Source organism: Gossypium raimondii, chromosome 13 (assembly GCF_025698545.1).
Source record: "Gossypium raimondii isolate GPD5lz chromosome 13, ASM2569854v1, whole genome shotgun sequence".
NCBI classification, from domain to species: Eukaryota; Viridiplantae; Streptophyta; class Magnoliopsida; order Malvales; family Malvaceae; genus Gossypium; species Gossypium raimondii.
In genome coordinates this window covers 39,005,259-39,029,812 of record NC_068577.1, presented here as the reverse complement: position 1 = coordinate 39,029,812, position 24,554 = coordinate 39,005,259, and the positions used below count along the sequence as shown (strand labels likewise).

Genomic DNA, 24,554 nt, shown 5'->3' with positions numbered 1-24,554 from the left:
GGCCATCGGACCTAAGCTATAGGATGCCACGTCAAATAACAAAAAAATTACAACTAAAATCCAACATTTAACATTCAATTCAAACAATTAACATTTCAGGTTACAAGTATAACATGATTAATAATAAAATCTCAATCTCAATCGAGCATATGAAAGCTTTTAAACAAACCTTGATCAAATAAGGATTTAATTGAAAACTTTACAAAATAAATGAAAATTTTAGTAAACAAAGGTCATAGAGCCGTGTGGCTTGGCCGTGTAACCATCTATGTACATGTGGAAAATATGCAATCCAAAATCAACAGAGGACGCAGCCGTGTCACTAACTCGTGTGTGACACACGATCGTGTGTCAAACTGTGTGTACAGGAAAAATCACAAAAATGTGTAGTTTCCACCAACATTTAATAAGACCTCAAATGCATTCTTCAATCAACCTCATTACCTATTAAAACATGCATATTTCTTTCAAAACATGACTTGAAAACATTCCTAAGTGCCTAACCGATATGCTACTATTAGCACCGTATATAATCAAGCTAATACAAACATTCTCTTTTACATATTGTACATATATATATGCATTCATTCTTTTATCTCCTTTCAGTAACTAGTACATATTCAGATTAAGCATACATTCCTTCACATCATTTGGACATATGTACCATTTAACTAAGCAAAACCACATCATCAACTTTACAATAGTAGTTGCACATATATACATATATACATCACAAAAGGTCAAATCGGCTAAATTCAGCTTCAAACACATATAGATATTAACATCTATTACATGCCACTTATAACTGGGCAAATTAATAAAAGACTACCAAAAGAGACGTTAGATAGTGTGAGCTTTGCAGATGATCCGGTAGCCAAGTTTCGCCAAAAAGCAACTATAGAAGATAGGAAAAATAAAACAGGGTAAGCATTAACATGCATAATAAGCTCATAGGTACATAATCTATTGTTTTACCTCAAATCACATTTAATTAAAGTAATATAATTAATTAAATATGATTTCCTGTAAGGAATTTTACAAAAGCAAAGTGAGTATATCATGAATCAAATAACATAATCTTCCCAATCCATTCAATACGATACATAACAGTATCATTCAGTCAAAACTATAAAATGTATGAATCAAGTTAATCGATTGATCATAGCCATTCATAAGCACATTCTTCTGAGCTCATCACATACACAATCAAATATCTTTTTCTTTTAAATATATAGCATTTTCAGCACAAGTCATATTTATAAAACGAGCATTTCATACATATAAACTATAAACTTTCCAGATATTTTGATATTGTTTCCATACAACTTTTAAACACATACTCATCATTCATTCAATTTCTTCACCTAACATTAAAATAGTCATACAAACATATCATTCCAAGAAACTCATGAAGTCAATCAATGTACTTTCTTTTAGTAGTTATCCCGATGAACTAACAATAATATATAGATACACGAGTAACTACACCACAGCAGGTTGCTTGATAGAGCGATATCTTCTCCACACCAAGGCACCGTACTGCAATGCCCATAGGTAGAATACAACATCATCAAATAAGTAAGGTTTAGAACTTAAAACCATACATATAAACTAAAATGTACATATTTCCTTCATAATTCAATTTTTACCACATATCCATATCAAGTTCATTCATTTGCCAACACCAAATTCATATATTCACATTTCTATCCTTTATTTCTACCCGATGAAACATTGTAAAAGAACTAAGTACACAAGTTAAAATAAGTGTTTGTTTACCTATTTGAGTTAAACCTACACAACAAATAGCCTGGCCAGGGGTTAATGTACATGTCCCATCAAGCCTGCAACAAATGCCGGAGCTCAGTACCATCGAGCATCAACTTGTAACCTTGTGTATGAGACTTTTACTAAGTTCATCGGGATTTAACCTCAATTTATATCACAATTCATAACTATTAATAAAACATCATTACATAATTAAACATAACACAACAACAATATGGACTTGGTTATACCGTATGAACTTACCAGATGAAAACAACAAGAGAAAAAAGATCAAGGACTAATCCATAAATTTCCCTTTTTCCTCGATAATCATCCGGTTGATTCAATTCTTGATCTATATGATAATTTATTTCACATTATCAACCTTTATAACTATAAAACATCTCACTTCATGTTGTAACATCTTTTATTCATTTTGTACAATTTTCCTAAAGTTTTGCATTTTATTTAATTTATTATATCTTTCAAATTCCAGCTTTGATTTTCAATTCAATTAAAATTCATCACTTGTAGGTTCTACCTCATTTTAACCAAATATACAATACCTATAGGTTCAATATTGAGTCATAACACTTTTATACGAGATAAGCATCCTTTTCTATTCATCATTTACTTCTAATCATCAAATCATTCTCATAAACTAATCTAACATTCATGATATAAGAGATGCAAGCATATATATATATATTCATTCATAACATTTTAATCATATTAACATTTCATATATCATATCTTAATCAAGCTAGAGCAAATCTAAGTTGCATATATATATATACATAACAAACATAAATCATCTTTAATACACCAAATTCAATATAACTCAACCTATTATGTACATGCCAACCGGCAATAGAAATAAATAAAAAACAAAATTTGTTGAGAAATCGATTATTGGATGTTGAGTAATCCTCTCAACTTATTCAACATATCATACACTAAACAAATATGCTCAGTGATAGATCTATGATATAAGACAAAGTAAATAAACTTATTCAACATGTAAACATTCAAATTCTAATCTAATTCTCTACCAATTCATGTAACAAACTTTCATTTACATAATGGAAAGTATACAATTAATTTTATATACTAACTCATTAGATATGCATACAAGTTTATCAAATTCTTAACCTTTTCATAGATCATTAGATTCATTTCAATCACTATATATAATTACAATCATATTCATTCATTTTTCATCCTTCCCATGCATGTATATACACGTACATTTTACTTCATACCACATTCCATTCTATTTCAGAGCCTATTGGCTTATTAATACACAACCGGCCCTAGGGCTCGTTTTTGATTTATACCGCATATTATATTTCCATGGCATATACCATATCACATATCATATATATAAGTGTATAATCATAGTAAGGAACACGAGCTCAGAAACAGATACATAGATTCATCACCCCGGGTTGCCCGACATTGATAACGCTATGGAAATATATACTACCACCTCAGATTGCCCGATGATGATGGTTTTCTTAATCGAAATAAATCATCACTTCAGATTGCCCGACAACAATGAATCAAGTATATAATGTACCACCCCAAATTGTTCAGCATCGATTATTTTTAATCAATAACCTGACCCTATGGCATGCCAACTATATCTAACTCGGTCCGAACAAGGAATATGGTATCAAATTCTGATTCAATATATATAGTTCAATTTACATTCAAATATTCGCAATCCATTAACATTTAACAATTTCATAACATATATAACATGATTCAACATAGGTTCATATAAATTATCACATATCTAGTAATACAAAAATTTTGCACTTTATTCAATTTAGTACAGTATTTCGATATTCAACCTCAATCACATCAATTTGATTCAAGTAATCTTCAAGAACTTACATTGAATACCATATAATAAAAAATGGAATACGCATGTGGAAAATTAAGTGTTCCCAAATCATAGAAATACAAACCGAAATTCTAAACTACTCATCAACGATTATGATTTTTTCTTTCCCTTTCGACGAATCCAATTCGATGTTAACTGTAGATTGATGATCTGCCGTAATTTGGTGTAGTAAATTAAACTACTTTTTGATACAAGCACTTTTATTATGTTTTAATAAAGTTTTTACAAGTTTAGTCTACATTCAATAAAAAAGTTTATTTTGAGTCTTTTATTGACCTTAGGGGCTGAATGAGGCTTAAAGGCAAGCTAACATATTTAGTGAGTGTGTAGTAGAAAATACAAGGGCATAGGAAATCAATAATGGTCGTTGTGTTGCAACACGGGGGATTCAAGGTCATAACATAGGGAGCAGAATGCAAGATTTGACATACTGCCTTTGGTGTCGTACACACCATTGAAGCTAACCTAAACCTGAGCATACTACCTTCGATGTTACGACACAAGCACTAGAGTGTTGCGACATTCTTATACAGAAAATACTTACGAGCCAAGGGTGTTTTGGTCCGTAACATTAAACGTTAAACACGAGAGCGTCAGCTGACCTAGGGTTAAGGATAATGGCAACCCGAACTCTATAAATAGGTTCTTAAACACTTGTTAAAGGAAAAATGTTGATATTCTAAGTTTTTCTTTGTAAATTTAGTCTTTAGTTTTTCCTTTCCTTTAGGCTTTAGGTTTATTTAAGTTCTTTTCTATTTTGTGTTATCTGGAGAAGCTGATTTGTAAATTCAAACCAAATCTTGTGGATTCTGCGCTTACATCAATTAATACAATTTAGGATTCTCTAAATCTTGCACTTGATTTATTCTTTATGCATATCTTATTTGTCGAGTTTGTTGTGTTTATGAGATCCATGAGGAATTAATCTTCTTATGAGGGATTAGGGAGTGGAGATGTGATTAATTTATTACTATGTAGGGTTTTCTTAATGAATCAGTTGTTTGGGAGAGGAAGAACTTAAACCCTAGGCTTAACGACCCTAGAAAGTCATTTAGGTGGAAATTAACGCAAAATTAGTATGACCTATCCGTGAACACCTTAGCCCTAAATTGGTCTGGACTGTGAGGTTGAGAGATAAGTAGTTCTTGCTAACTAATTAGTTTAGTGGAAGATTGAGAGATCCTGCTAGGTTAATGACTAGTTGATTGAATAGAAACCCAAAATAGGAATTAGTTATAACCACCAAAGTGAGCTAATAACCCATAGCTAGATTTGATAAAGTTTATAAATTAGTTTTCTTATGTTCTTTTTATTTATGTTATTTTGTTCCTTTATTTATAAAACCCCCAAAATACTTCTATTTTATAATAATATGATTTATTTAAAGTACTAATTCGATCTATTTGTGTTTAGGTTAGAATTAATATAGTACTTGCCTCCCTTGGGTACAATTCTCGGAGTACTTACCTACTTCGTTGTAACTATATTACAACTTGAATCGAATACTTGCAAAAAATGCCTCAATTCCATATATTTTATAGCAGTATTCACACTTTGTACATTAGTATGTCTAGAGGCAGTCAAGTTGTTGGCGTCGTTGTCAGTGAGACAACATCACTAGATTAATTTTGTCTTTGCATTTAATAGAATAATTAGGAAATATGTAAATTATAGATACATTTTTAAATTTCAAATTTATCAACATTTCTTTTATTTTTATTCTCTTCTAATTCTAGGATATAAGGAAATATTCATAAAGTTACTTATGTATCCAAGAAGGCTAATAGCTAAGTTCTACAGGTGATAGAGGAAACAACTTACAAGGGAAGTTGATGAAATAATATTTGCTTTCTGTGTATGATAAGTAACCTTAATAGCATGATACAAACGTGAGGAACATTTTTTTATGTGAACTGGTTGTGACCTAGTATTACCCAACCTATCATTCATAGTCATCATTCTGAATTGAATCCTTCGTTACTAACATTGATTTCTTATAATGTCGGGTTTAATGATTATAAAAAAGAGGATCCTATAGCCTTTCTCTGGCAGTATGAACATGGATGCAGCACCGTCATGTATTCTAGTGTCCATCAAAAGCTGTTAAATTATTATTAATTCCATTCGTGTTAGACGGAAAGGAAAAAGCCTGGTTAAATGCACTCCCATCTAATACAATCACTACATGGATTGGCTTTGTACAATTATTCCTTTGTCGGGTTCTGCCTATGACTCAGGTAATCAACACTTATGAGAAATTATTTAAATTGAAACAACATGTTGCTGAAACTTTAGGGCAAGCTTGGGAAAGATTTAAAGCAATTCTTAGATCAGTCCTGGCCGAAGGCATACACTTTGCAGTCTGAATCCAACATTTCTATGATGAATTGGATAATCAGAACAGGCAAAAATTTGACATTATAACTGGGGGAAGTATTTGGACTAAAATGGGAAAGGAAGTCATGGAAATATTGTAAAAATTAAGTGAGAATGGATTTACTTGGGGCGTACACCAAGAATTGGAATATGTAAAGCTAGTAAAAGTTAAGCCAAAAGAGCAAGAGCACAATAAACTGGAGTTAATCACAACAGATTTGGCTGAGCATGATCAATAGGAATTAGAAGAAGAGAATTTGGACAAATTTCACATAATAAGAAAACAAAAAGATAGCTTTTCAACTTGATTGGTGGCGACAAAGTAGAGAACAACCAGAACAAATAATTTCCAGTGCAACAAAAATGGTTCCTTCCATTATCAAATCACTGGAATTAGAATTAAAACCCTTACCAGAACATTTGAAGTATAGGTATTTGGGGGAGCAAAACACTTTACCTGCAATTATAGCTTCAAGATTAAGTTTTAAGCAAGAAGAGACATTATTAAGTGTATTAAATACACATAAAAAAGCCATCGGGTGGACTTTCGTCGATATTAAGGGAATTAAATCATGCACTATGTCAACACAAGATCAGTTTAGAAGATGGGAAAAAGTATGTGGTAGATGCACAATGTCGGATAAATCCGGCTATGAAAAAAGTGATAAAAATAGAATTACTTAAATGGCTAGTCGCATGTATTGTTTATGCAATTTTTGATAGTGAATAGGTTAGTCCTATACAACGTGTCTCGAAGAAAGGGGGATTACCAGTGGTTGAGAATGATAAGAATGAATTAGTTCGAACAAGAATAGTCACTTGTTGGAGAGTATGCATTGATTACCAGAAACTAAATGATGCAACAAAAAAAGATCATTTTTCTTTTCATTTTATTGATCAAATGCTGGATAGATTAGCTAGAAAGGTGTATTATTGCTTCCTTTATGGATACTTCGGATATCATCGAATTCTAATACACCATAATGATCAATAAAATACCACATTTACATGTCTTTTTGGCATGTATGTTTTAAAATGAATGCCATTTGGATTATGTAATGCCCTACTGACATTTATGAGATGTATGACTGCCATTTTTGTTGATATGTTGGGAGTGGGCTTGGATGTACTTATGGATGATTTCTCAGTATACGGAGATTCTTTTATGGAATGCTTAGATAACCTTGAAAATGTCTTACAAAGATGTGAAGAAACCAATTTGATACTTAGTTGGGAAAATGTCATTTCATGGTGAAAACTGAATTGATTCTAGGACATCATATATTAATAAAATGTTTGGAACTAGATAAAGAAAAGATTGAAGTTATAAAAAAACCTCCTAATCCTACAACAATTCGGGGAGTGAGAAATTTCTTGGGACATGTCGGGTTCTACAGGCGATTCATAAAAGACTTTGCTCACATTTGTAGACTATTGAATTAACTTCTTCAGAATGAGACACCTTTTATATTTGATCAAGATTACATCAAAGCTTTTGAGGTAACAAAAGAAAAACTTATCTCTGCACCTATAATTTTTACTCCTAACTGGGCAGAACTGTAACAACTCGTTTTTTAGTGTGACGGAATAGTGGTTTCAGGACAAAAATTTATATTTTGTCGACTCGGAAAGGTTATTTATAGAATATTTACTGAGTCATTAGAGTTTTATTAAATTTTGGTGAATAAATTTTATCGTTTACTTAGTTAATTTGAGAAAAAGGACTAAATCACAAAATATGGAAAAATCTAGTTATAATTGAATTATAGGAGATAGATGGATTAATTAATAAAGGATGGACGAATTATGTGGTAATTAGACCTTATTAAGGTCAAATGGACTGCTTTACATGTTGAATTAGTTAGTTGTATGTTAAATAAAAAGGGGTATAATTGTAAATTAGTAATAAAACTAAAGTAAAATAATATTGTCATCTTCCACAAATGAAGGAACCAATAAATTAGGGTGAAAGAACACCATTTTTATCAAGCTAGGTTCGACCATTCTCATTGCTTGCATGTAAGCTTATTCTAGTTCTGATTCTTGTATTTTTTTATATTTTTGAGATCGTTGCAACTAGGTCCAACTAAATCGTACCTTCGTTTTTGAATCTATTAAAAATTTTGGAAGTTTCCATTGATGAATCTTGAATGTTTTTGATGATAACTATGTGTTTGAAGCTTTGATTTTGGTATTTGGTTGTTTTGTAAAATGATTTTTGTTATATTTTGATTTAAGGATTAAATTGTTTAAATGTCAAAATTTCAAGGTTTGATAGTGAATTTGAGGTATAATAGGACTTTTAAAGAGCCTAGAATATTTTTTGTAATTTGGTTCTTAGAAAATGGCCAATTTGATGAATATCGAGTTAAAAGACTAAATTGTAAAAGTTGTAAAAGTTTTGAGAAAATTGCTAATTAAAGAAAGGTTAAAGGTCATATAAATTGAATGAAATGTGAAATATGTATGATATTAATATATTGTGTTTGATTATTATATAGATCAAGATTTGAATCAGAGAGACAATAATCTAGGAAAAGGGAAAATAACAGAATAGTCCCTACGTATTTGACCGAAAATCAAATCGTGGGTAAGTTCATAGTATTTCAGTATGTAAATGAAATTCTATTTGTAATCTTATATTATCGTTCTTTAGATAAAATGTTTATGTATAACTATTGTCTGATTACACATTCGTACCCTTGTTTGTACTTCGGTACCACTGATTGCGCATATGTGCCCCTGTTTGTAATTTGGTACCCCTAATTGCACATTCGTGTCCCTGTTTGTACTTCAGTACCCTTGATTGCACATTCATACCCCTTTTTGTACTTTGGTACCCCTGTTTGGACATTTATGCCCCTGTTTGTACTTCGGTACCCATGATTGCACATACGTGCCCCTATTTGTACTTCGGTACGCCTGATTGCACATACGTGCCCTTGTTTATACCCGGTAAATTTGAAACGCATAGTATATGAATTATATATATTTGAATTAGATTAAATGTTATACTATGCTCTTGCTAAGCTTTGTAAGCTTTTCGATTTTTATGGATTGTTTTGTAGATAATCGTTGTTGACATTTTGGAGGGACCATTCAATCGGCTCACACTATCCACCTAAGTTGGTATTTTGGGTATCTCCTAGGGTAGTCCATGTATATATTTGTATAGATGAATTGGTGGTTGAAATGTATAGGGTGTAATGTAATGGTGATTTGGAAGTTTATGTTAATTTCTAATTAAAATGTCTTACCAAAGTATATCATTTTGGTCACTTATAAGTGCATGTATATAAGGTTATTTTGGTATGCTTGACATGACTTGATAATGGTCATTTGTGGTTTTTTTTGGCACTTATTTGAACTAGGTTTTTATACAATAAATAAGGTAAGGTTGACTTGATTTGGTAAATGATGTTTGATGCAATTATGAAGCCTTTGAATGGCACATTGGTTAGGTAATTTAGGATGATTGAAATGGCATGTTTATGTATGATTGAATGATGTTTGAATCCCTTTAATGTGTGCTTATATGTTTTAGGTGATTAGGTATGAAATGGACATTTTTTTTATAGAAAATGACCCGAGGGTCAACCTCAATTTATTGCATCTCTTAAAATAATATCATGGACTTCCAACGGATAATCCATATTAAAATCGTTGGTACAATTATTAATAATGGCCCAATTACAAAGATAGTCTGTCACTTTATTACAACAGCGCAAGGCCCAAACAAAGCTAACGCTAGAAAATGGATCCAGTAGTTTAAAAATTTCCTGAATTCGGTGGCCCATGGTTGAAAAGTCAGCTTTCGTCCTATTTACAAGTTGACGTAGTCAGATTCAAACTCCAGCTTTAGCAATTTTTTTGTCCGTGCAAAACTAATACTTTCTTCCAGCGCATGTAGCTCAGCCCATTCCCCTTTTACATTCTTATCCATAACACCCGCCCGACCGTTGACGACAAAGCCATTATGATCCCTCGCCACAAGTCCAAAACTCATCTTACTACCATTCGCAGTGGCGTCGAAATTTATTTTAATCACCCATGTCCTGGCTTCTTCCAAACTTTCTCCACAATCGATTTTGAGAGCACCTGTTTCTCCAAAAGGTTGAAAATGTGAAAATTCTGGCTTAACGCAAAAGCTCTTTCCCAAGTCACTTTAGCTTCTTCCTCCATATCATGAAAGACTCTATTATTCCGGCTATTCCAGATATTCCAAAGCACCGTGATGAAATCAAAAAAAGCATTCTTGTCCAGCATACAAGCCACGTCTTCAATCAATCCACACACCGACAGTAGCTTCCCTCCAGCAAATTATCATTAGGCCACCATAAACCAACACCGCCCAAGCCCTTGGGTAGTTTTTCATCGCATGAAGGAGGGTCTCCTTTTCAATCCCACATATCAGAACAATGCTATTGATCTCTGTCCAAATGCCAAAAATTTTCTCTTATGTAGGAAGGATGTCGTGCCCCAGGCACCAGCAGAAAATTCTGATTTTCGGTAGAGTTTGCAATTTCCACGTAAGCCTCAAGAAAAACCGATAGGGGCCAAACCCCACATGCTTTCAGGGTCAGCCAGGAGTAAGCGCACTTGGTGGAATATGAGCCAAGGGGATTATGGAACCAAATACGATAGTCATTAGGGCCATTATGAAGAATGAGGATTTTGCATATTTGGTCCCCCAAATTATCACCGTAGATCTCATTAATCTGTCTCTCGTTCCAACCATCTTTCGTATCATTCAGCAGATCTCTTACCTTATTCTCTTAGACCTCCTTTCTGTTGAGATAAATAGAATCACTAGATAGCCCTTCAAAGACCCAATTGTCGTGCCAAATATCGATCTTACTACCACTGCCTACATTTCAACCGAATCCCTCATACAGTATACTAGCAACCCTAGCAATGCTCTGCCACGTAAACGAGGGCTTGTCAATCCGCTTAGGATGGAGAACATCACCTTCCAGAAAATATTTTACGCTTAGAACTCTGTAGCATAACATGTCTTTACAACTAATGAGCCGCCACACTTGTCTGCCTAACAAAGACACATTAAAACGCCTTAAGTCCCTAAAACCAAGGCCCCCATGCCTTTTGGAAAACACATCCGGTCCCAAGACAACATATTCCACCCTTTGTTCTTATCCTTTCCCCCCCATCACTCTTAGAAAATCATGGACTAGAGCTCTTTAAGGACGCCATTAGGGACAAAGAACACCGAGAGTGCATATGTAGGGATTGACTGAAGAATTGACTTGATTAAAATCTCCTTACCACCATTTGACAATAATCTCTTTGACCAGCTATTGATCCTACTGGCAGCACGATCTAATATACTTTGAAAGGCAACCGGCTTCTTCTTTTCAATCGAGATTGGGAGACCAAGATATCTGTCAAGCTTGGTCACCACCTTCATCTTGAGTAAGCTGCTTAAAGTCGTGCATTGTGACATGGGAGTGTTTGGGTTGAAGTAAACCATTAACTTATCCAAGTTGATGCTTTGGCCAGAAATCCTCTCAAAGGTTTCCAAGATCTTTGTAAACGCCTCCACTTCACTTTGTTTGTTCCTGACAAACAAAAGAGCATCGTCAGCAAAAAAAGATATGGTTAATTATAGGACCATCCTTACTAGCCTGGATGCATTTAATTTTATTAGTCTATTGGGCATAAATCAACATACGGGATAAAGCATCCATGCAAAGGAGAAATAGATAAGAGGATAGAGGGTTCCCTTGTCGGAGACCCCTTTTCGGGGTAATGATTTCGGACAGAGTCATGTTACATTTAACTCTATACCGGACAGTGCAAACACAGTCCATAGTTTTATTAACCCACTCATTTGAAAAAACCCATTTTTATCAGCACTTTCTCAAGGAAGCTCCACTCCACTCGATCGTAAGCTTTGCTCATATCGAGCTTGACCACACAACCCTTATTCGGACCATTTTTGGAGCTACGGAGGTAGTGCATGAGCTCATGGGGGACTAAAAAATTATTGTGGATCATTCGATTAGCAATGAAGGTGCTTTGATTTTGGCTAATGCATAAGGGGAGAACATCTTTGAGCCGATTAGCAAGAGTCTTAGAAACAATCTTGTAGATCACCCTGCAAAGACTAATTGGACGAAAGTTAGCCATTTCTCACAGATTCTTAATCTTAGGGATGAAAACAAACAACATTTCATTAATGAAATTGATACTCTAATTGCCCTTAAGGATATCATGACACAAGCTTAGCACATCTTTACCCACTGTAAGCCAATGATCATTGAAAAAGCTCCCCGAGAGCCCATCAATCCCCAGGGCCTTACGAGGATCCATATGTTTAAAAGCCGTTAAAATTTCTTCATCATTAAACTCTCTGTTCAAACTTCTATTCATGTCCTCAATAATGCATTCGGGAACATCACGTAAATCACTCGCATCTTCCAAATTTATAGTGGTCTTGAAGAGATCATTGATGTAGTTCCATGCAATGTTGCAAATCACTTTTTTATCTTCATGCCAGTCTCCATACGCATCTTTAAGTTTCTAAATGCTATTCTTTTTTCTACGACTCGAAGCCTGCACATAGAAATAGTGGGTATTCCTATCCCCTTCCTTCAGCCACTGGGAGCGTGCCCTAAGCGCTGAATATTTTTCCTCCACGTCATATAAATGGCCCAATTTACCCACGAGCATTCTTGTGTTAACTTGTTGATCTCTCATCGTGGGACCATCAATGAGCTTGCTAATCTCCTTCTCCAGCCCTTTAATTTTATTCTTCAACCTTTTATAACGCTGGTATTGCCAGGAACCCAACCTTTCTCGTATCAACTCCATCTTTTCCAAAGAATTGCACTCCCTATTAGACCAAATACTAGTGATGATATCTCTAGCCTCCTGCTTCTTCGCCCAACATATATCATATCTAAACCAAGACCTAGGATCATTATTTTTCTCCTTTGGCTTGGTCCCATTCGTATCCAATAAGATAGACTCATGGTCAAAATTTGATTGGCGCACTATATTTGAAGTGAGAAACGACATTTTTTCCATCATATGCTCAAAAATAAGAAATCTGTCTAGCCTATCTTTGACTAACCTGGTTCCCTCTCTGTTGTTAGTCCACGTGAGCCAACCATTGCAAGTTTTAACATAAATCATTTTTAAATCCTCCAGGGTATCAAAAAAATCATCCATCGAAGCCTTAGGCTTTCTACGACCTTCTTCTTTTTCAGAATTGTCCAGGATAGCGTTAAAGTTGCCTCCTACGATCCATCTTTCATTGATCGTACTCTTTACCCTTCTCAGCATATCCCAAGATTGTTGTCTTAAATTTGGAGCCGTTTGGCCATAAAATCCAGTAAACATAAACATCTCACCATCATTCATGCTAACCAACGAATCAATATGGTATTTGGAATAGTTTTGCACCGTAACTTTCACACCTTCCTTCTACATCAGATCCAACCCACCGCTTTTCCTTTCTGCATTAATAACTAAACACTCCTGCATTCTGCATATAGAGCGAATACGAGAAAACCTGTTAGAATGAATTTTTGTTTCACAAAGAAAGACAATATCAGGGATGTTTACAACGAAGAGTTGCTTCAATTCACGAACTGTCCCCGAGTTCCCAACCCCACGACAGTTGCAGCTAAGTATCTTCATTGCTCTTAGCGGGGTCATTTATCTCATCTGTCATTGTTGTCGTATCGTTCTCTGGCCTTTCCTCCATTGATCAACCGAGAGAACGCTACCAAGAAAATCAAGAAATAGAAAGGTGAATGCACCAAAACTATACCCACAGACACGGAGACCCTACAAACAAAGAATAAAAACAAAAGACAAGACCACAAGCACTAAACTAAAATAAGAGAAAAGATATAGACAATCTCGCGATAAACTCGAATACAAAGCAAACCAAAAAGCACGTAAGCAGGAATTACAGCCTAAGGATAGAATAGTGCGAGATCACTAAATCCATGACTCAAGGAAATCAGCCACAGATAAAAAAAATTAAAAGAAAATAAACTCCCACCACGAAACACAAAGAAATCCATGCCGAGGATTAAAAAGATGAGCCAACCAAACTCAGGTATCTAAATAGGGTCAGGAACGTACAAAAAAAAACCATGCATGTAAGAAGACATGCAAAATATGCGAAAGATTTAGTAAAACCCTAATTCATGCAAAACAATGACAGTGAGATGTATAGGAGTCAACAAGATAAAAAATTTCAGGCCATCATGGGACCCATAAAATTCAGCGAGATATCTCTGATAATCCTTGCACAGTATACTTCGCCGTGAACACTAATCTCACGCAAAAAATCAAAACGAACAAAAAGGTAAAGATCAAACAAAAATCACCACAAGAACTGAAGGAATAGCCTTGCACGAAAAACGTCTTATTTGGCGAATTTCAACGTCAGAACCAATCACGTTAATCTAGAAACACCGTACAACCACCGAAAGAACCAAAAGACTTTGAAAACAAGACACACAATCAAAGCAACATACTCAGAAAACTCCTTACTACCATAATATTCAAAAGAATAAGGTAGACACACAAATAAAAAAAAAGAAAAAAATAGCCCGAATCTTGGAGAAAAACGAGTGCTACCAGGCAACGCTCTGCTGCTACCAGGCGACATTATTTTTTTTTATGAAATGGACATTTAATGGTTTGATTTTAGGTGCATTTTTTGTTCACACAGCTTGGGACATGTGCGTGTGACACAGCCGTGTGTGTCACATGGTCTGACACACGGGCGTGTGATACGACCATGTGACCCTACTCAGTGAGTTACATTGGTGAGGACACGAGCTGGGACACGATTGTGTGTCCCTAGTTTGAAAGTTGCCCGGCTGGGGACATGGTCGTGTGACACAACCGTGTGAGGCACACGACCATGTGATCCCTGTTTTGTAATTTTTGCATGTTTGTCCAAAACTTTCTATTTTGTTTGAAATTAGTCTTGAATTGCTGCTAAGCTATTTTAGGGCCTCGAAGGCTCGATTTATGGACAATATGCATGTGTATAAATGGTTTATGATATTAATAACATGTTGAAGGATATAATATTTGAATGTTTGCGATTGTACGATAATGCTCCACAGCCCTAATCTGGCAACAGAGATGGGTTAGTGGTGTTACAGGAACTTTTTATTATAATGTGTGATGCTAGTGATTATGCTGTAGGAGCAGTGTTAGGAAAAGAGAGAAACAATGTATTGGGCACTATTCATTATGCAAGTAGACACTCAACTCAGCATATTGCAATTATCCTACCACCAAAAATGAAATGCTTGCTATTGTGTTTGCTTGTGAAAAATTTCGCCCATATTTAATGGCAGATAGAGTTTATACCTACAATGATCATTTTGCATTAAAATATGTTATTTAAAAGAAAGAAAGAAAATCTAGACCAATGAGGTGGGTGTTATTGCTTCAAGAATTCGATCTATGGATAATGGATATAAAAGGAACGAAAAATAAAATCGCAGACCATTTGTCCAGAATAGAAAATTAGTTGGAGGAGAAAAGTTCTAAAGAAAACAAAGAAACCTTTATTGATGAGAAGCTATTCCGGGTAGACATATATAAGGTTGGGTACAAAAATAATAAAGCACCATGGTTTACAAATTATGTGAACTACATTGCCAGAGGATTTTTTCCAACAAAAGCATCATGGCAGGAAAAGAAGAGGATCATGCATGAATCAAAAAGTTACATTTGGGAACATTCGTATGTATTTCAGCAATGCGTAGATCAATTTGTTCAAAAATGTGTAGCAGAAGAAGAAATAAAGCATATTTTACAGGGATGTTATACATCACCATGTGGGGGACATTTTGACAAAAAAAGAACGACTTAAAAAATATTACAATCGAGATTTTATTGGCCAACTATGAACAAAGAAGCTTATGAATTCATACAGGAATGCAATAGATGTCAAAGGATTGGAAGTATATCAAAAAGAGATGAAATGCCACAAAAAGGGATACTTGAAATAGAGGTATTTGATGTCTAGGGTATTGACTTCATGGGATCCTTTCCAGGTTTTTTTAAAAATTAATACATCTTGTTGGTTGTTGGTTATGTCTCTAAATGGCTGGAAGCAGTGGCGTTACCTACAAATGACACAAAAGCAGTAGTTAGATTCCTGAGAAAAAAAACATTTTCGCTAGATTTGGAACACCTCGTACGTTGGTGAGTGATATGGATCCAATTTTGCAGTAAACAGTTTGAAGCTGCTATAACCAAATACAGTGTGAGACACCGAATGACAACAACATATCATCCACAAGCTAATGGCCAAGCAGAGGTGACTAATTGGGAAATTATGCAAATTTTTGGTGAAAAAGGTAAATCCAAGTAGGAAAAATTGGGCAACAAGATTAGATAATGCACTGTGGGCTTACAGAATAGAATACGAACTCCTTTAGGCATGTCCCCTAACAAACTAGTTTAAGGGAAAAATTATCATTTTCCAAGAAAGAAGTGAACTTAGACTAGGCATTAGCCAAGAAACAAAGATTATTTCAACTGCAAGAATTGGAAGAATTCCGTTTTATGGCTTACGATTACACTAAATTGTATAAAGAGAGGAGTAGACTTCGACATATGCTAAAATACAAAAACGAGAGTTTCTACCCAGAAAAAAATTTCTCTTGTTTAATTCAAGGCTAAAATTATTTCCTATAAAGTGAAAATCAAGATGGACTGACCCATACACTATAAATTAAGTGACACCTCATGGGGCAATAGAACTTATAAAAAATAGAGGGAAACCTTTTCTTGAAAATGGATAGAGAGTAAAACATTATTCTGGGAAAATAACGAAAGAAGTAATTGACACCCAAACCTTACAATATAAGGCTTTACGTAGTCAATTTGGAAGTGAAGAAATCATGGGAAAAGACTGGGAAACAGATGAAGAAAGCGAAACAAAAAAGAATCCTGAGTTTGAAAGAAAAGTATGGTAGAAACTTCTCCCTATATCATGACAGAAGCTCCGTATGTCATGAAACTGAACAAAATTCAGCACAGGTAAATTGCCTTAAATGTCGTGACAACCAAAAGGGATGTCTTGACACCCCTATGTAACCTACAGTTAGAATTTACTAACTTCTAACGTATATAAAATAGAATTTTAGTAGATTTAGAATTAATTAATTCATCATTGATTATAAACAACATACCTAACACAATTTTAGTAGGCCAACTTGGAAGCTAAATATTCATAATAGGGCCAGAACTGATGCCTAAGTCGCGACACCAAGACACTGATGTCTCAACATCAAAGACAAAAGCCAAAAACAAGTTCTGGAGTGAAACTGGCCTTGATGTCATGACACGCTCCCTACTGTGTTGCAACACCGGATCTGATGTTGTAACATTACAGGTCTGTGTTGCAACATCGCCCCTGTGAAGCCAAAAAACTCCCTACACGAGAAAATTACAATTTTGAGGGAAATTAGGAGTATTTATCCTAGTAAAACTCTAAGGACTTCAAGGATAATTTTGGAACTTTAATATTCTGAGTTTAGCTTATAGAAAGGCCATTTTAATTCGTTTAAAAAGACAATTTTAGGGAGAAAAAATATACTTAGGTTTTTTTGTATTTCCTTATTAGTTTTTACTTAGGTTATTTTATTTTCTTGTAATCGAAATATCCTATTCCAAAGTGAGACTTTTATGAGTGGAGATTGTTCCGGAGCCACGCTTTCATCGATAAATCCATGAGTTTCTCTTTCCTTTACTCTATTCTTTATATTATTCTATTATTTATATCTCTTTCTTAACATTGTTAATTGAATGTTTGTGTAAAGATTAGAATCAATTTATACTTTATCTATATTTCGTATGTTTCAATTGTATTAATCTTATTAATTGTTTGAAAGGTAGAGTTTTCTTAGCGGATCAGCTGTTTGGGTGAGGAAGAACCTAAACCCTAGGCTTGACGACCTTAGGAAGTCATTTAGGTGGGAATTAACCCAAAATTGGTATGGCCTATCAGTGAACACAGTAGCCCCAAATCGGTCTAGACTGTGAGATTGAGAGATAAGTAGTTCTTGTTGACTTATTAGGTTAGTTGAACGTCAAGAGGTGCAACTAGGTTGATGACTAGCTAGTTGAATAGAGCCCTACATCAATAATTAATTATGTAAAATAATCGGATCTAGACTAAAGGAACTCGCGTAGTCGAAACAAGGGATAGGAGAAACCAATACATCAATAATTGAATTTATTTAGTTTATTAAAATTATCATCATCTTGTTTCCATATTAACACTACTAATTCATGACTTAAGTAAATTAGTAATTATTTCCAGTAATATGCTTGATAGTAATTTTCCCCAAACTGCATTCCCTTGGGTGCGATCCTAGGAGTACTTACCTACTTTGTTGTAGCTATATTACAACCTAACCCGTATACTTGCAGACATCGCCTCAATTCTATATATTTTGTAGCAATATTCGTACTCTGGACGTTAGTATGTCTGGAGGTGGTTAAGTTGTTGACGCCATTGCTAGGGATTGTGACGGTGATATTTGTTATTGAATCAATTACTTACAAATAGTATTAGTTTAAAGATGAACAAGCTAGATAGTGTACTATTTTTTATATCCATTAATTATGTTATTTTTATTCTCAAAAGTTTTTTACTTACCTTGTTGACTAGAAGATTTAATTATGGAAAAATTTGATTTCAGGTGGTTTAATGATGTAAGGACTTTTTGGGACGACGAATGGAACTATATAATAGGTTGGTCTAAGGTAGCCACAGTAAACCACTAAAGTGATGATATCGAGTGTGAGGACAATGAGTACCCATACAAGCCTCTTTATGAGTCGTGCGACAAAGTCAACGATATGCCCAAACATTTCGATTACCCTTCTTGTGATTTGCATAAGATGCCCTCATATGAAACTATTAAGCCATCCAACTCTGAAAGATTATCAAACATGTCAGCATGATGGAAAAAATAAGGAAAATTCTGCAAGAAATATATGAGGCGCTACCACCAAGGGAAGAGGTCTTGCATGATGTCCCAACCTTAATCCTGAATATCTCCATATTATAGTTGATTACCATAAATTTGACAATAGCAATCAACAAGAGTTTGGAACCAAAGACCATTGGGATAAATTGAATATGGATAAAGCAGTCTCCAATCCAATTGACATAGAATCAGACATAATAGTATATTTAGATGCTGATGTAAAAGTAGAAGTAACGACTAACATGGAGTTGAAACCGATTCTAAATGAAAGTTTAGAAGTGCCAATAAACTTTCTGGCCATAGCAAAGAAGGTACTAGTCGAAGAGATCAATGAGTTCAACTCATTCTCATCTGAAAGTGGAAACAAAGCTCGAGTGACCAAAACTTCACGTGACATAGAAGGGAGGAAGCTCGAGGCAATAATACACTAGAAAAAAATTTGGGGTTGGCTCAGATTTTGTACCAAATGGCTTGTAATGTGGATGTCGTGTCGGTCCAAAATAAGAACATCATTGGAATTGACTTAGATAGGATTAATTTGTGTCTGTTTTTGTTTGTGTGTTTACTTTGATTTAGTTTATTAATTATTTAAAAAAATATTATTGTTTTGGTACATGGTGCTTGGTTTATATAAATACTGCAAATAATGGTTAAAAATAATAAAGCATGTAATGATTCTTTCCAAGCATGAAAGTTTTATTGATATGAGATAATTTGATTATTTTAAAGGGAAATTGATTAGGTTACTTAGTTAAACTGCATAACAGATTAGAAACACCTAGGTAAAATTTTTATGATGCCATATGATATATAAGTCTTATATATAGTCGTAGAGACATGAATGCTTGAATTGATTATTATTCATTCTGTTTAATCTAAAGCGTGAAATAAATTGTGTACGGTGAGATTCTTAAGGATGACCTAAGGCATTGTTTGAATAGTCAATTTTCAAATGACCATACCTTAATGCTATGAATCCCTAGTCTCCTTATTTGGGCCTAAATACTCCTTTCTGATGAAGCAACAAAATTGAAACCCAAAGACCACATATAAAACTTGAACTGTAACATCCCGATTTTAGGCCTAGTCGAAACAGTGGTTTCGGGACCATAAATTTGACGTGATAAAATTTATTTTTATTATATTTTTATGGTCTACAATTTCACAGAATGATTTTGTAAAAATTTCGTTCGAAAATTTCGACGTTTGGGCACTCAATTTAGTAAAAATGACTAAATTGTAAAAAGTGCAAAAGTTGAGTTCTATATGTTAGAGGTATCCAATTGTTATGAATTTTAAATTGGAGGTCCTTATATGGTAATTAGACCATTGGTTAAGTTGGTAGACAAAAATGGACATGGTTAGGCATGTTTCCAAAGATTTTCATTAAGAGCATTTTGATTATTTAATTATTAAAATGAATTAAAAACAATATTAAAAGCCAATTTTTGTCCATCTTCAAGCTAGGGCCGAGTTTTACAAGGAAGGAAGCCATAGTTAGGGTTTTCAAGCTTCCAGGCTCCATAATAAGTGATTCCAAGCCCCGTTTTTAATGTTCTTTACGTTTTTAAAGTTCCGGTAACTTGATTTAGCTTACTCTAGCAATAATTTAAACTAGAGTTTATATCTGGAAAAATACCCATAGGTGAAATGTGTTTATTTTGATGTTTTATGGTAGAATATGAAGCTTGAAATTATGTTAAACAACTTTTGCTAAGCAATTTTAAGTGAAAACGAGTAAAACGACATAATAGGTAAAAATACCTAATGTTTATAAGTAAATCTTAGAGTGGGAATTCGATGTTGTCATAGAAAGGAACAATGTTCGCATGTCGTAAAACATAAGAATAAGAGATGAAGTTTAATTTCCGAGCTTTGGGACAAAAGTATAAATATACAAAAGTTTAGGGGCAAAATTGTAATTTTGCCAAAGTTTGAGTCAAGGACTGTTTTCATAAATGTGAATATTAAATAAGCTAAATTTTCTACTATAGATCAAGAAGAACGAAATTCGGAGTTAGACTAAGGAAAGAAAAAGATTGAAGACTAAATTTCTACATTTAGTCAAATTTTATCTAGAGGTAAGTTTAAGGTAAATAAATGCAATATTTCAATAATTATTATTAATATTGTTATTTTCCAAAATTATGTATTTACTTCATGAAATTATTTAATGTTGACTCAAGTATAAGATGACAGAGAATTAGTGATACAAGCCCGTTGAAACATTAGGAATGTCTTTGGATACAAATGTCATGACATTTGGGTAAAGAGATCCTATGTAAGACCATGTCCGGGACATGGCATTGGCATCATTGAGATTACGAGAGGTCTCATGTAAGACCATGTGCAGGACATGGCGTTGGCACCGAGATGAGTGGTCCTCCGTAAGACCATGTCCAGGACATGGCATTGGCACCTATATGAGAACTCCCATGTAAGACCATATCTGGATATGGCATTGGCGATAAGGAAACATCCCATGTAAGACTATGTCAGGACATAGCTTTGGCGTGTTATATTCGGACAAGAGACACCGAGTATCCTTAGTATTCCAAGTGATTCAACGGATAGAAAATGAATTAAGTTACATGAAAGTTCAAGCAAAAGCATGATAACTAGATTCGGTGAGTTATAAAGGATTGAGAATATCTCGATTATCGGTTGAGAAAAGAATTTCATTAAGTGAGGAGTAATTTATAATCGTGAGTTATTTAAGCAAGCAAGTAAGTAAACAAGTAAGTGAGTAAGTAAAGAAGAAAATAAAGATCCTAGTGCTTGATGAAAATTTATGAGTATGATGGTTTATGATAAATGTTGTTATTTATTTACTTGTAAACTTACTAAGCTTTATGCTTAATTTCTTTATTTTCCTTATTTTTATAGTATCGCCAAGTCAGTTCGGGGATTACCAGGATGTCGGAGTTCGTGTCACACTATCAACAGACATCTCGATATTATGTGATTTCAAAATGTGTAAAGTTATGGCATGTATAGTGACTTAGTCATTTTGAATATGTTTATATGATATGGCTAAAAATTAGCTCTTGAAATGGCTAGTTAATAACATGTTTTGGTGTTATGTATGCTTGAATGGTACTTAATACAAATAAACTATAAAAGAGTAAAAATTTGCAATGCTATAGTTTTGGATAGCAGCAGTGATGTGACTTTAGAAAATCACCAAAATATTATAAATGGAATTATAAAGTGAATATGATATAGAATTAAAGCTTATCGAGTCTATTTTTACGTGAAAGAAACGATGTGAGCAAAGGAATTTTATATTATGAGATAATTGATTTTTAGTGAGCGGTGGTCAGAACCATTGGATAGTGAAATAGGGGAGTCTTTAATGAATAAACTGTACTAATTGGCTAAACCAAAAATTCTGAAAATTTTATGGTTAGAATATACATGAGTCTAGTTTCAGGGAAAATTTACAGATCTAAATTTTGAGTTTTGTAACTCGAGTTATAATTAAATTAGTGACAGCCGCGCAGGTGGACAGTTTTGTTATGAATAGTGAAATTAATTTTAAAAGTAAATTTTTATGCTTCGAACTAGTAAATTAAGTCAGATAATGACTCGTGCTTGAATTTGGCAATGGTATCGAGTAAGGGGTGTTACATTTATTAGTATCAGAGCATGGTTTAGTTGGTTCTTAGAATATTTAGTATGAATAAGAGTCTAGCTATACATGCTATACTTCTATTTTGATAGTCTGACGACTCTAATGATTTTAAAATGTTTTTCTTTTGTAGTTAAGGATCCCAAACGAACTAGTGCAGATGATGTAGAAAGTAATGCGCATGCTCCCTTGAAGGGGACAGGCGCCACCGATGGTAGTGAAAGGCCTATTTCAGATTAGTCGGGAGAAGGGCTCGAGAAGCCTTCTTCCAAGCTATGAATGAATGGTTTGTCGAGTTCGTTCATCACGAATCCAAATTTAGACCTTCACCCCTCATGATTCTTGATCCCCATGTAGCTCTCCCGATTCTGATGCAGTGCGCTTATAAGAGAAAGACCACCATTGATAAGAGAAAGAGTTTGAGCTACTAAAGATGATGATGCATAGAGAGCGAAATTTTGGCTCGAGAATACTATCGAGTCTTTGATGAGTTCAATAGGTAAAAATACCTAATGTTTATAAGTAAATCTTAGAGTGGAATTGATGTTGTCATAGAAAGGAACAATGTTCGCATGTCGTAAAACATAAGAATAAGAGATGAAGTTTAATTTCCGAGCTTTGGGACAAAAGTATAAATATACAAAAGTTTAGGGGCAAAATTGTAATTTTGCCAAAGTTTGAGTCAAGGACTGCTTTCATAAATGTGAATATTAAATAAGCTAAATTTTCTACTATAGATCAAGAAGAACGAAATTCGGAGTTAGACTAAGGAAAGAAAAAGATTGAAGACTAAATTTCTACATTTAGTCAAATTTTATACCGAGGTAAGTTTAAGGTAAATAAATGCAATATTTCAATAATTATTATTAATATTGTTATTTTCCAAAAATTATGTATTTACTTCATGAAATTATTTAATGTTGACTCAAGTATAAGATGACAGAGAATTAGTGATACAAGCCCCGTTGAAACATTAGGAATGTACTGGATACAAATGTCATGACATTTGGGTAAAGAGATCCTATGTAAGACCATGTCTGGGACATGGCATTGGCATCATTGAGATTACGAGAGGTCTCATGTAAGACCATGTCTGGGACATGGCGTTGGCACCGAGATGAGTGGTCCTCCGTAAGACCATGTCTGGGACATGGCATTGGCACCTATATGAGAACTCCCATGTAAGACCATATCTGGGATATGGCATTGGCAGTAAAGGAAACATCCCATGTAAGACTATGTCTGGGACATAGCTTTGGCGTGTTATATTCAGACAAGAGACCTGAGTATCCTTAGTATTCCAAGTGATTCAACGGGATAGAAAATGAATTAAGTTACATGAAAGTTCAAGCAAAAGCATGATAACTAGATTCAGGTGAGTTATAAAGGATTGAGAATATCTCAGTTATCAGTTGAGAAAAAGAATTTCAGTAAGTGAGGAGTAATTTATAATCGTGAGTTATTTAAGCAAGCAAGTAAGTAAACAAGTAAGTGAGTAAGTAAAGAAGAAAATAAAGATCCTAGTGCTTGATGAAAATTTATGAGTATGATGGTTTATGATAAATGTTGTTATTTATTTACTTGTAAACTTACTAAGCTTTATGCTTAATTTCTTTATTTTCCTTATTTTTATAGTATCGCCAAGTCGGTTCGGGATTACCAGGATGTCGGAGTTCGTGTCACACTATCAATAGACATCTCGATATTATGTGATTTCAAAATGTGTAAAGTTATGGCATGTATAGTGACTTAGTCATTTTGAATATGTTTATATGATATGGCTAAAAATTAGCTCTTGAAATGGCTAGTTAATAACATGTTTTGGTGTTATGTATGCTTGAATGGTACTTAATACAAATAAACTATA

General features: G+C 34.1%; 1 protein-coding gene across 1 annotated transcript; it reads right to left on the bottom strand.

Annotated features, from left to right (window-relative positions):
• Positions 1–11,240: 11,240 nt before the first annotated feature.
• LOC128036184 (uncharacterized) lies at positions 11,241–11,880 on the bottom strand. The gene is made up of 2 exons (XM_052627092.1): positions 11,858–11,880; positions 11,241–11,628 (listed from the first exon to the last, which is right to left on the bottom strand). The coding sequence occupies exons 1-2, from the start codon at positions 11,878–11,880 to the stop codon at positions 11,241–11,243; spliced, it is 411 nt and encodes a 136-aa protein (XP_052483052.1).
• Positions 11,881–24,554: the final 12,674 nt, after the last annotated feature.